Source organism: Pristiophorus japonicus, chromosome 13 (assembly GCF_044704955.1).
Source record: "Pristiophorus japonicus isolate sPriJap1 chromosome 13, sPriJap1.hap1, whole genome shotgun sequence".
Classification (NCBI taxonomy): domain Eukaryota; kingdom Metazoa; phylum Chordata; class Chondrichthyes; family Pristiophoridae; genus Pristiophorus; species Pristiophorus japonicus.
The window spans coordinates 91,170,971-91,185,455 of NC_091989.1; the positions used below are offsets into that span (position 1 = coordinate 91,170,971).

The 14,485-nt window shown below is 48.4% G+C and overlaps 1 protein-coding gene across 7 annotated transcripts in view; it reads left to right on the forward strand.

Annotated features, from left to right (window-relative positions):
- LOC139278696 (L-fucose kinase) overlaps nt 1-14,485 on the forward strand; it is a 427,721-nt gene that overhangs the window by 305,171 nt on the left and 108,065 nt on the right. For all 7 annotated transcript variants that reach the window (XM_070897748.1, XM_070897747.1, XM_070897753.1 and 4 more), the window contains one exon: nt 12,322-12,447. In XM_070897748.1, coding sequence (XP_070753849.1) covers nt 12,322-12,447 — 126 coding nt within the window. The remainder of the gene's footprint in view (nt 1-12,321; nt 12,448-14,485) is intronic.

The window sequence follows — 14,485 nt, forward strand, 5'->3', positions numbered from 1 at the left end:
CAGCTAGCAGAGGACTCTGCACTACCAGTCAGCTTGAAAAATTAACACAAAATAAATGCTTAGCTGATCCAAGCATAAGTCTCCATAGTAACGTGTACAAGATAGTCACCATGTACAGGAGCGGAAAGTGCTCTTCAGGGGCAGACTGGTCCAGAGTGCGATAGCACTGAAACGCACAGATGGCTCTAAATGTTGCAGCTTGAAGCTGTATGGTACTGACGCAAGCAACTGGGAAAAGCAGCACTTGCTACAGCAGCAAGACCAGTGGTGTGTGTACGCACATGCTGCAGGAAGCCCTGTGCTTCACAGATCAAACCACACTGTGGGTCACAGAACAGCAATAACTCAGCCAGTCATCTTCATGATCAAAAGTTTACAAATCATAACTAGCCACAGAACCAATCGGGGAAGACTCTGTTCTCCAATTCCCTGCATGTGCAAGAGAGGCTGACCTGCCGATCCCAAGTGTCAGACCGGTTCAGTGGCAGCACTCCAGCCTCAGAGAGAAATCACAGGTTCAAACCCCTCCAGGACTTGAGTAGGTTAACCAGGCTGGCACTTGGGCAGTACTGAGGGAGTGCAGCACTGTCAGAGGTGCTGCCTTTTGGGTGAGACTTTAAACTGGAGTCCCTGCTGTCAACCCTTCAGACAATTTGAAGAAGAGCTATGGGTGTTTTTTTTAAATTTCAAAATATACTTTATTCATATAAAAATTTGTACAGTACATTCAAAAGCAGTTCAGTACATTTAGCTGCGGTCAGCAATCCCATACACTACATTTGGGTGCTGACGGCAGTTCCGTTCGATACATTCCCTTGCTTTTCATTTCAAGTACAATTCGGTACAATACGGGATACGTTGTACATTCGACAAATTACATTACGCGTGTCGCTATACAGTACACGGAATGGGTGACGGTACATTTACATTTTTTCTTTTCAACGTGCATTACGAAACAGACCTTGCATTGTACATGACACTACATAGGTGTTTACAGATCATGGTGCTCCATGTACACAAAAAGGAAGTTACAAGTACGGCCCGAGGGGGGTTTTGTACTGATTCCTGTCCCCGGGTTTACCGTGGCAGAAGGGCTTTAAACTGTGGCCCTTCCCCACCGTGCCTTTGTGGCGGCCGCACCAATTTTAAGTGCGTCCCTCAGCACGTAATCCTGGATCTTGGATTGCGCCAGTCTGCAACACGCAGACGTGGACATCTCCTTGCTCTGGAAGACCAGCAAGTTTCGGCAAGACCAAAGAGCATCTTTGACCGAGTTGATGGCCCTCCAGCAGCAGATGATGTCTGTCTCAGTGTGTGTCCCTGGGAACAGCCCGTAGAGCACAGAGTCTTGTGTTACGGAGCTGCTTGGGATGAACCTCGACAGCAACCATTGCATCTCTTTCCAAACCTGCCTTGCAAAGGCGCAATCCTGAAGGAGATGGGTGACAGTCTCGTCCGCCCCGCAGCCGACTCGGGGGCACCGTGCCGTGTTGATGATACGTCAGCTGTGCATGAACGCTCTGACAGGTAAGGCCCTCCTCACCGCCAACCAAGCTACGTCTTGGTGCTTGTGTGAAAGCTCTGGCGATGAGACGTTCTGCCAAACGAGTTTGACAGTTCGCTCAGGGAACCACCCGACAGGGTCCACCCTCTCCTTCTTTCGTAGGGCGTCCAGGACCTTACGTGCTGACCACTGTTTTATGGCCTTGTGGTCAAAGGGGTTTTTTGTGAAAAACTTTTCCACGAAGGACAGGTGGACAGGCATGGTCCAGCTGGTGGGGGGCGTTTCGCGGCAGAGTGGCCAGGCCCATCCTTCGCAACAAAGGGGACAGGTAGAACCTCAGCACGTAGTGACACATGGTGTTTGCGTACCGGGGGTCTGTGCATAGCTTGATGCAGCCGCACACAAAGGTGACCATCAGGATGAGGGCCACGTTCGGAACATCCTTTCCTCCACTGTCTAGAGATTTGTACATTGTGTCTCTGTGGACACGTTCCATTTTGGACCTCCAGACAAAGTGGAAGACGGTCCGGGTGACTGCCGTGGCACAGGAGCGAGAGATGGGCCAGACCTGTGCCACGTGCAGCAACCCCGAGAGCACCTCACTCCTGATGACCAGGTTCTTTCCTGCCATGGAGAGGAAGCGCAGCTTCCACCATCCCAGTTTTTGCTTCACTTTGGCGATACGCTCTTCCCAGTTTTTGCCGCATGCCCCGTCCGCTCCGAACCATATTCCCAACACCTTCAGGAAATCTGGCTTGACGGTGAAGGGAATGGAGGCTCGGTCGGTCCAGTTGGCAAAGAGCATGGCCTTGCTCTTGCTGCCTTTGCTCCCGAGGCCAGTTCAAACTGGTCGCAGATTGTGAGCAATCTGCGGACTGACTGCGGATCCGAGCAAAAGACGGCGACGTCGTCCATGTACAGGGAGGTCTTGACCTGAGCGCCTCCGCTGCCTGGGATCGTCACCCCTCTAATGCCCGCATCCTTCCTGATGGACTCGGCAAAGGGTTCGATACAACACACAAACAAGACAGAGGAGAGAGGACAGCCTTGCCTGACTCCAGATCTGATTGGAAAGCTTTGAGTTTCCCACCCGTTGATTAGAACTGCACTACTGATGTCTGTGTAGAGCAGTTTGACCCAATTGCGGATACCCTCCCCAAACCCCATTTTGGAGAGCACGTCCATCAGGAAGAAGAGCTATGGATGTTCCCCCATGCTTAGCTGATCCAAGCATAAGTCTCCATACAAACGTGTACAAGACAGTCACTATGTACAGGAGTGGAAAGTGCTCTTCAGGGACAGACTGGTCCAGAGTGCGATAGTACTGAAACGCACAGATGGCTCAACCAAAACAGATGAATTAGTCATTTATCTAATTCACTTTTGTGGGACCTTCCTGTAAGCAAATTGACTGCCACATTTACCGACTTTAGAACAGTGACTATGGCTCAGAAATATTTAATTGGCTATGAAGTGCCATGGGATATTCCTATATGAATTCAAGTTTGTTCTTTCTTTCCCTGTGGCAGAACTGTTGAGATTGTGAAACCCCAATCAATGCTATGGGCAGGCATCAGCACTGTACACTTAATGGCTCAGGATCATTTCAGACCCATTCTTTACCTGTTGCCCCTTTCATGAGTGGAGTTGTAATAGAGCCTGCACTGGGTGCCTTTACATTAAGTGCAATAATATTGCTGAAATATTATAGTTGACACAGTCGCAAAAAGGTAAATGTTCTTCATCCATAGCACCCTCTGGTGAAAAATAGCTCTCCCCTTTCATTATCTTATTTTCAATTAGATGTGGCAACAGTCTGTAAATCTGCTGTGATTGTGCTGTCATCTTTAACTGAGATATAAGGATAAATGTTGCACGATCCTCGCTCGGCCATTTCTTGATATCAGGTGGAGTGAATCAAATTGGCTAAGGACTGGTTTCTGTGATAGTGAGGACCTCAGGAGGAGGCTGACATGGTCTACTCGGCACTTCTGGCTGAAGATGGTTGCAAGTGCTTCAGCCTTGTCTTTTGCACTCACGTGCTGGGCTCCGCCATCATTGAGGTTGGAGATATTCATGGCGCCTCCTCCTCCCGTTAGTTGTTTAATGATCCACCACCATTCACGACTGGATGTGGCAGAACAGCAGAGCTTTGATCTGATCCGTTGGTTGTGTGATCACTTAGCCCTGTCCATAACATGCTGCTTCCGCTGTTTAGCATGCATGTAATCCTGTGTTGCAGCTTCCCCAGGTTGGCATCTCATTTTTAGGTACTCCTGCTGCTGCTCCTGGCATGCTCTTCTACACTCCTCATTGATCCAGGGTTGGTCCCCTGGCTTTGATATTAATGGTAGAGTGAGGGATATGCCGGGCCATGAGGTTACAGCTTGTGGTGGAATATAATTCTGCTGCTGCTGATGACCCACAGCACCTCATGGATGCCCAGTTTCTGAGCTGCTAGATCTGTTCTGAATCTCTCCCATTTAGCACAGTGGTGTGCTTTGACAACCTGCCCCCCTGTCATCAAGATCCATGGTGCGACCCTGGACACCGTGGACCACTTCCCATATCTCAGGAGTCTCCAAACAACAAGAGCAGGCATCGAAGACAAGATCCAACACTGCCTCCAGTGCGCCAATGCAGCCTTCGGTCGCCTGAACAAGAGTGTTTGAAGACCAGGCCCTCAAAACTGCCACCAAGCTCATGGTCTACAGGGCTGTAGTAATACCTGCCCTCCTGTATGGCTCAGTGACATGGACCATGTACAGTAGACACCTCAAGTTGCTGGAGAAATATCACCAACAATGTCTCCGTAAGATCCTACAAATCCCCTGGAAGGACAGGCGCACCAACATCAGTGTCCTCATTCAGGCTAACATCCCCAGCATTGAAGCACTGACCACACTCGATCAGCTCCGCTGGGCAGGCCACATAGTCCGCATGCCAGACACGAGATTCCCAAAGCAAGTGCTCTACTTGAAGCTCCTTCATGGCAAACGAGCCAAAGGTGGGCAGCAGAAACGCTACAAGGACACCCTCAAAGCCTCCCTGGTAAAGTGCAACATCCCCACTGACACCTGGGAGTCCCTGGCCCAAGACCGCCCTAAGTGGAGGAAGTGCATCCGAGAGGGCGCTGAGCACCTCCAGTCTCAACGGCGAGAGCGTGCGGCAAACCAGTCCCACCCACCCCTTCCTTCAACGACTGTCTGTCCCACCTGTGGCAGAGTCTGTGGCTCTCGTATTGGACTGTTCAGACACCAAAGAACTCACTTCAGGAGTGGAAGCAAGTCCTCCTCGATTCCGAGGGAATGCCTATGATGATGCTGATGAGTGCCACATAGCACGATAAAGGGTGTCCTTGTGGAGACGGAACTTCATCTCCACAATGACTGTGGTGGTCACTGCTACCAATGCTGCCATGGACAGATCCATCTGCGACAGATCCATAGATTGGTGAGGACGAGGTCAAGTAGGTTTTTCCCTCGTGTTGTTTCTCTCACCACCTGTTGCAGGTCCAGTCTGGCAGCTATGTCCTTCAGGACTCGACCAGCTCGGTCAGTAGTGGTGCTACCGAGCCAGTCTTGGTGATGGACATTGAAGTCCCCCACCCAGAGTACATTCTGTGTCCTTGCTACTCTCAGTGCTTTTTCCAAGTGGTGTTCAACATGGAGGAGTACTGACTCATCAGCTGAGGGAGGGCGGTAGGTGGTAATCAGCAGGAGACTTCATGGGGTCCGGAGTCAATGCTGAGCACTCCCAGGGCCACTCCCTCCCAACTGTATACCACTGTGCTGCCACCCCTGGTGGGTCTGTCCTGCCGGTGGGACAGGACATACCCAGGGATGGTGATGGAGGAGTCTGGGACATTGCCTGAAAGGTATGATTCTGAGAGTATGACTATGTCAGACTATTGCTTGACTAGTCTGTGGGACAGCTCTCCCAATTTTGGCACAAGTCCCCAGATGTTAGTGAGGAAGACTTTGCAGGGTTGACTGGGCTGGGTGTGCCGTTGTCGTGTCCGAGGTGCCGAGGTCTATGCCAGGTGGAACGTCCAGTTTTATTCTTATTATTGTTTCTTGTAGCAGTTTGTTGCAACTGAATGAAATGGCCCTGCAAGCTAGAGGGCAATTAAGAATCAACCACATTGCTGTGGGTCTGGAGTCACATATAGGCCAGGCCGGGTAAGTACGGCAGATTTCCTTCCCTAAAGGAAAGTGGAACCCGGGATTTGGCAGAACTGAGGGGTGAGATGTGTAGTTTATCTCACTGGTGGATTCCTGGGGTTTGTCAGCACTCAGCAGTGAAGGAAAGGAAGGGAAGGGTCTAGTAGCATGGAGGAAGAACCAGCACAACTTTATAAGTTTCTAAGAGATTTCTGCAAACATTGAATTCCGTATTTTGTGATTAGTTCTTCGACATGCGACGCCCTGTCTCCCGCCCTGTCTCCCGCCCTGTCTCTGCCCTGTCTCTCGCCCTGTCTCCCGCCCTGTCTCCCGCCCTGTCTCTCGCCCTGTCTCTCGCTCTGTCTCCTGCCCTGTCTCCCGCCCTGCCTCTCGCCCTGCCTCTCGCCCTGTCTCTCGCTCTGTCTCTGCCCTGTCTCTCGCCCTGTCTCTCGCCCTGTCTCTCGCTCTGTCTCCCGCCCTGTCTCTCGCCCTGCCTCTCGCCCTGCCTCTCGCCCTGTCTCTCGCCCTGTCTCTCGCTCTGTCTCCGCCCTGTCTCTCGCCCTGTTTCCCGCCCTGCCTCTCGCTCTGTCTCTCGCTCTGTCTCTGCCCTGTCTCTCGCCCGGCCTCCTGCCCTGCCTCGCGCCCGGCCTCTCGCCCTGTCTCCCGCCCTGCCTCTCGCCCTGTCTCCCGCCCTCCTCTCGCCCTGTCTCCCACCCTGCCTCTCGCCCTGTCTCCCGCCCTGCCTCTCGCCCTGTCTCCCGCCCTGTCTCCCACCCTGCCTCTCTCTCGCTCTCTCTCTCGTCGCTCGCTCGCTCACTCTCTCACTCACTCACTCATTCACTCACTCTCTCCTCACTCACTCACTCTCACATATTACTAATTAGAATGCTTACATTTTCTAACTATTAACAAAGTACAACTGATAGTAATCAGAGCCTTTCTATTTGCCTGAGAAATTTTCAAAATTTAATTTCATGGTTTATTATGTAGGGAAAAGAAAAGAACTCAAATTATGATGAGGAAAGACATTGATTTTCTACCCATCTGCCTGTCTCCTTCTCACTTTTTGTATGGAGGTCACTTTCTGCCTCTCAGCTTGACATCGGTCTGAAATAAAAGTTTAGTTAAAATCCATCTTTTCATTAATTTCAAAAATGCAAACTGAAATACTGTTGTACATAGAGACAATTTGATTTTTATATTGAATAAAATAAACAGATTGTTTAAACACATAAACAAAAGCTGAGCCACGTGGATCTCTTTCTCACTTGTCGCTTGGCTTTGCTTTTCAATTTTGATCTTGCTAGATGTTAATGTGAAGCAGGGATGGATTTTGTGGTAGAAATAATGGTGGGACTGACAGCACTCATCATTATTTACATGGAAATCGGACAACTTCCAACAACTGCACATGCGCAGTTAAACGTGAAAATCAAGATGTTGCTGTCCGAGATGCCCTGCTCCTCTAAAAGCTTGCGTGATAATGGCATCTTGCACAGAGACTCACCATTAAAATACATTGAATGGCGTGAAGTTGCTGTACCTGATATGTATGAACTAAACTCGTCAGAAAATATCAGGGCTTGCCCATTCCAGTGCAAGTACCCACTTAATGACATGGTATGTCTCTCTGGCACTAAAAATGAACTTTTAGAAGTGTGGAGTCTCATTCCTTCAGGCTTTAATTATTGTTGGAGATTTTGAAAATTAAAGAAGTGAAATAACTTTTTTTTTACTTATTCTGTCTCTTTGCTCTCTCTCTTAATCCGATCTTTTATTCCCTCTCTTTATATCGCTTTCTGTACCTGATATGACGTTGAATTCACTATTCTTACTGACACTTCCTCTCTGCGCTGCCCATTAACAATTCTTCAATCTGATTGGTTAAGGAGGTTCACAGTTGTTTGCCCTGTACACACCCTGTAGAGGGCGCTGTGCTTTTTGGATAGTTGTCTGACAGGGACCTGCCATGCAAAATCCCACAGAAAGTTTATGGGCAAGTGTAAGTGTAGTGAACAGCTGGCACCGTTTGTTCACCGCTAACCTCAAAGTCCAGCGGGTATTATTCATTCGCCGACTAAATGATGCTGCTGCATTCCACAAAATTGTGAATGCTGCACATGCTCAGACTGGATCGGCCTGCAGCTAACAAACTCCAAAAGCATTTATCAAGATCTATGCTTTTGGGAAAGGCTGAGGCCTTCAAATACCAACATTAATGAAACTACTCAAAGACAACTTTGCTAAATGTAATCATGTTATTATGAAATATGTATTTTATCAGTTTTTTATGCTGCAAATCTTATTTCAGATATTAGAAATTTTAGTTGATGAAGGGGAAAAGAGCCCCATTATTTCTACTTGAAACAGTTCTGTAATTAGAAAGAGGGCATTAGAAGGCCAATTCTGCTCTCTCAGTGCTTGCAGGGAGTGTTTTGCAGGAAATTCATGGCCAAACAGACTGCGATTTTCCATCCATTGAATTTAAAATCCCAGGCTGTTTATCCAGTTTCCCACCCTGCCAGGCTTGTATCACTAGAATCGCAGAATCTTACAACACAGATAGAGGCCATTCGGACCATTGTGCCTGTGCTAACTCTTTGAAAGAACTATCAAACGTAGGTCCCTTGCAGTCAGATTCAGGTGAAATTATAATGGGGAGCAAAGAAATGGCGGACCAGTTAAACAAATACTTTGGTTCTGTCTTCACGAAGGAAGACACAAATAACCTTCCGGAAATACTAGGGGACCGAGGGTCTAGTGAGAAGGAGGAACTGAAGGATATTCTTATAAAGCGGGGAATTGTGTTAGGGAAATTGATGGGATTGAAGGCCGATAAATTCCTGGGGCCTGATAGTCTGCATCCCAGAGTACTTAAGGAACTTATAGAAATAGTGGATGCATTGGTGATCATTTTCCAACAGTCTGTCGACTGTGGATCAGTTCCTATGGACTGGAGGGTAGCTAATGTAACACCACTGTTTAAAAAAGGAGGGAGAGAGAAAACGGGTAATTATAGACCGGTTAGCCTGACATCAGTAGTGGGGAAAATGTTGGAATCAATTATTGAAGATGAAATATCAGCGCATTTGGAAAGCAATGACAGGATCGGTCCAAGTCAGCATGGATTTATGAAAGGGAAATCATACTTGACAAATCTTCTGGAATTTTTTGCGAATGTAACTAGTAGAGTGGACAAGGGAGAACCAGTGGATGTGGTGTATTTGGACTTTCAAAAGGCTTTTGACAAGGTCCCACACAAGAGATTGGTATGCAAAATCAAAGCACATGGTATTGGGGGTAATGTACTGATGTGGATAGAGAACTGGTTGGCAGACAGGAATCAGAGAGTTGGGATAAACGGGTCCTTTTCAGAATGGCAGGCAGCGACTAGTGGAGTACCGCAGGGCTCAGTGCTGGGACCCCAGCTATTTACAATATACATCAATGATTTAGATGAAGGAATTGAGTGTAATATCTCCAAGTTTGCAGACAACACTAAGCTGCGTGGCGGTGTGAGCTGTGAGGAGGACACTAAAAGGCTGCAGGGTGACTTGGACAGGTTAGGTGAGTGGGCAAATGCATGGCAGATGCAGTATAATGTGGATAAGTGTGAGATTATCCACTTTTGGGGCAAAAACACGAAGGCGGCAGATTAGGAAAGTGGAAGGTGCAACGAGACCTAGGTGTCATGGTTCATCAGTCACTGAAAGTGGGCATGCAGGTACAGCAGGCGGTGAAGAAGGCAAATAGTATGTTGGCCTTCATAGCTAGGGGATTGAGTACAGGAGCAAGGAAGCCTTACTGCAGTTGTACAGGGCCTTGGTGAGGCCTCACCTGGAATATTGTGTTCAGTTTTGGTCTCCTAATCTGAGGAAGGACGTTCTTGCTATTGAGGGAGTGCAGCGAAGGTTCACCAGACTGATTCCCGGGATGGCAGGACTGACATATGAGGAGAGACTGGATCAACTGGGCCTTTATTCACTGGAGTTTAGAAGGATGAGAGGGGTCTCATAGAAACTTACAAGATTCTGACGGGACTGGACAGGTTAGATGCGGGAAGAATGTTCCCAATGATGGGTAAGTCCAGAGCCAGGGGACACAGTCTTAGGATAAGGGGTAGGCCATTTAGGACTGAGATGAGGAGAAACTTGTTTACTCAGAGTTGTTAACCTGTGGAATTCCCTGCCATAGAGAGTTGTTGATACCAGTTCATTGGATATATTCAAGAGGGAGTTAGATATGGCCCTTGCTGCTAAAGGGATCAAGGGGTATGGAGAGAAAGCAGGAAAGGGGTTCTGAGGGAATGATCAGCCATGATCTTATTGAATGGTGGTGCAGGCTCGAAGGGCCGAATGGCCTACTCCTGCACCTATTTTCTATGTTTCTATGTTTCTATCCACTTAGTCCCACTCCCCTATTCTTCCCCCATAGCCCTGCATTTTTTTTTCCTTTTCAAACATATATCCAATTCCTATTTGAAAGTTACTATTGAATCTGTTTCCATCACCCTTTCAGGCAGTTAATTCCAGATTATATTAACCTGCTGTGTAAAACCGATTCTCCCCAATCTTCTCTACTGGTTCTTTTGCCAAATTGACTTTGGAATTGGCTTTCTGTTGTTCAGGCCTGAATAAAATGGCATTCCATACCAAGCTCCCATTCCATCTTTCTGCTTGATAGATGGACGGATGTGAGTTATTGTGGTTATAGAACTGGTTGTGAAGCTGCTGCAGCCCAGATTATGTGCTCAAGTCTCTGGAGTTGGCAGGCTATTCACCCTAAGGAGACGTCACACCAGGCATCCATGGTATACACTTTCCAGTCGGGGGTCACTGGAAGCATTCAGGATTAGGAATCCAGGCTGATATCTTTTTCCCACTGATGTCTCACTAATCCAGGGGTGCTGACCCCTCTGCGGCATGGATAGCACCTGGGGCCTGGTCTGTGAGACTCAGTGCCACAACATACGGCACACTTACCCACTGAGATATTGGGGGAAGCCGAGAGATTTAGCTCACTAATAAGCTTCCCCTTATTCAGTGGGCAGTAGTCTTGTGCCTTTCAGGCAGACTTTTTAAACATTTCTCTGAACCCATTTGAGAGGGCTATATTTTACGCTGGGCACTATGCAGTAAATGTCGAGTACATGTCTCATTAAAGCTAAGGGATGGGTGTTGCTGTTTGGCACTTGCCCAGTTTAATAAAATGACTCTGTAAAATGATTGCCTTGCAAGAGTCAGCAAACTCCAAACTACTGCATCATCAGCTCGAGTCAGTTATTGGCCCTGATACTCGAAAGCATCCCAGTCACTCAGCACGGTGAACCTGCACTGTTCCATATAACCACCACAATCAGCAGTTCTCTTTACTCTGTTTAACTCTGAAGGCTCATTAAAGTCATTAAACATCTCTGGCTAAGTGGATAAAGGCACCACCATACAGTGTACTGGACCATAAGAAAGAGTATGCTTTTATATCGGGCCTTTCACAAAATCAGGACAGCCCAAAGTGTTTTATAGCCACTTTTAAAGTGTGGCCATTGTTGTAATGTATGGAAATGCGGTAACCATTTTGCGCACAGCAAGGACCCACAAACAGCAGTGAGATAAATGACCAATCATCCTGTTTTCGTGATGTTGGTTGAGAGATAAAAGTTACCAGGACATCAGGGAAAACTCCCCTGTTCTTCGAATAATGTCATTGGAATTTTTTGATGTCCACCTGCGAGGGCTGACAGGTCTCCTCATCTGAAGGATAGCATCTCCAACAGCGCTCCCTCAGTACTGCACTGGAAACGTCAGCCTGGATTTTGTGCTCATGTCTCTGGAGTGGGATTTGAACCTGCGACCTTCTGACTCACAGGTGGGAGTGCTGCCACTGACCCACAGCTGATACCATGCAGCACAGAAAGAAGGTCCTTGGTTCAGTCCCGAAGCTGTGCTGGGCTGGCTGATGCTCATTGAGGTAGCAGTAGGGTCACAATTGGTCTCAGCACCACTGCACTGAGACCAGTGTTCCTGTTCCTAATAACTATCCCGCCATGCCTAATGGTAAGTAGGAAAACCAGAACAGCCTGTTGTGCTTCTTCTGCCCCTGCCTCTTCTCCCACCCCTGCCCTCGACCCCTGCCCCTGCTCAATGCCCCTCCTCCACCTCTGCCCCCACCCCTGCCTCTGCCCTTGCTCCAGCACCCGCCCCTACCTCTGTCCATTCTCTGCTCCTGCTCCTTTCCCCTCCTCTGCCTCTGCCTCTGCCCCCCACTCCTGCTCCCACCCCTGCCTGTGCTCCTGCCCCTACCCCCTGACCCCGTACCTGTCTCTATCTGCCCCGACCCTACCCCTGCCCCTGTCCAGGCTCATAAATGGAGACTGGCCACTTGAATAAGGAACTGGTGTGTCTGTATACATTTGGGCAATAGTCGGCCTCGAGAGGGTCAAAGTGTTTCCTTAACAGAAGGCCGAGATTGAAAAGGAGGTTTGTTGGTCGTTAGGTGTGAGTGAACTTTGGGCAGCAGTTGATTCATCTATTCCCAACAGACAGGAGAAAGACGGTAGGGCTATTGGCGAGATGATATTGAACTTGAGACTTGTTCAGTTGCACATAAATAAAATAGAAATGTTAAAAGTCTTTTCTCCTGTTTTGCCCTGTGCAGGGCCGTGGATTCCCCTTTGATGACTGTGGCCGCTCGTTTACCTGCCTGCCAGTGGAAAGCCCCAACAGCAAAGCAGAGGCTCTTGTCTGTAACATCGATGTTTTGCTGCACATCATGGCACACAAGGTCAGTTACTCATTCGCGATTCCAGGTAGAAGTGGGGAAGAGTTAGGTCATCCACTTTGGACCTCATAGAATGGTTACAACACAGAAGGAGGCCATTCGGCCCATCGGAGGAGCAGAGAGAGCGCCAAAGTACAGAAATCGCTAAAGGCTAGTAGATGGGCGCAAAAAATAATTTTAAAAGCGAATGAAATGTTGATCATTATCTCAAGGGGTGGAAGTTATGCTACAGTTATACCAAGGTCTGGTTACACTCCGTCTGGAGCACTGCGTTCAGTCTGGGCATCGCACCTCAGGGAAGATCAATTGGACTTGGAGGAGGTGCAACGCAGATACACCAGAATGATACTGGGGCTAAAAGAGTTAAATTAGGAGAACAGGTTGGATAGACTAGGCTTGTATTCACTTGTATATGGAATATGGATGATTGAGGTGTTTAAAAGATTTGATAGAGTAGATCGTGAGAAACAATTTCCTCTGGTGTGAGAGTACAGAATAAGGCAGCATAACCTTAAAACTAGAGCCAGGCCGTTCAGGGGTGATGTCAGAAGCACTTCTTCACACAAGGAGTGATGGGAATCTGTTACACTCTCCTCCAAAAGCTGTTGAGACTTGGGGTCAATAGAAAATTTTTGAACTGTGATCAATAGATTTTTGTTCAGAAAAGGAAATTAAGGGATATGGAACCAAGGTGGGTAGATGGAGTCAAGATACAGATTAGCCTTGATCTAATTGAATGGCGGGACAGGCTCAAGGGGCTGAGTGGCCTCCTCCTGTTCCTAAGAGCTCAGTTTGAGCTCATTACTTTGGAGCGCTCCAGTAGACTGTGACTTTTGAACATGTAGCAACCCCCAAGTTCCTGATACCAGTTGCCCCACCCACCGCCCCCCCCCCACCCCACCAGTTTTCCCGCCTCCTACTGATCACTGACCTGCTGCAGATACTGGCAGCCCTCCAGGTACTCCTCAAGAGGCCACTCTTCATGGGCAAGACTAGACCATGAGAGCCAGATGGCAATTCTACTTGGAGGCAGTCAAAGCCGAGCCTGACCCAGTCCTCATCAGTACCCACGTACGTGGACTTTCCAGCAAGAGTCACTGAATACCAACTAGGAGCAGGAATCCTGGCTCTTTCTCTCCCCTCCCTAAACCAGGATCTCGAGATTCGATCATGACGTCCAGGTGCCAGTCCAGGTGAGATCAGCTGTCGCAACACAGACAAGGAATCAGACCTGTATGGCTTAGTGCTACCCCGCAGTACATCATAGATTATATTGTACTTTCTCGGGAACACCTTGCGGAGCTTAGACTATTGTATACATTTGGGCAATAGTCGGCCTCGAGAGGGTCAAAGTGTTTCCTTAACAGAAGGCCGAGATTGAAAAGGAGGTTTGTTGGTCGTTAGGTGTGAGTGAACTTTGGGCAGCAGTTGATTCATATATTCCCAACAGACAGGAGAAAGACGGTAGGGCTATTGGCGAGATGATATTGAACTTGAGACTTGTTCAGTCTGGAGCAGGGAAGTTCTCAGGGGAGATGTAACTCAAAGTGTTCAAGGTTCTTAAGGGAATTGATAAATTGAAGCCCAAGAATACATTTTGAGATTGTCATAAAGCCACGAGCCAGGGGATCTGGACTGAAGTTTACAAAAGGGAAAGTGCACAAGTAGTTCAGATTTAGCAATTGTATCATCATCATCATCATCGGCAGTCCCTCGAAGCGAGGATGACTTGCTTCCACGTCAAAAAAGGATGAGTTCACAGGTGTTTCAATGAAGCAGCTAATATCCCAGATCCAGAACTACATCCTGAAGGGTGGAAGATGCCGGTGTGGTGGCCGTTCCACACCAGCCACCACACGGGCTTGACAGAGCTCGGGTCTTGGTCCAGTGGCAAGGGTTATCCAAGACAACTCGAGACCTGCTCTGCTGCATGGACCTAGTGCGCACACATATCGCAGTGTGGGCTGGCCCGTGCTGCCCCTGTGCCTCTTCTGGGCCCCGAACTCACGCCTGGGTCCCGATCACGTTCCTCTGCGATATC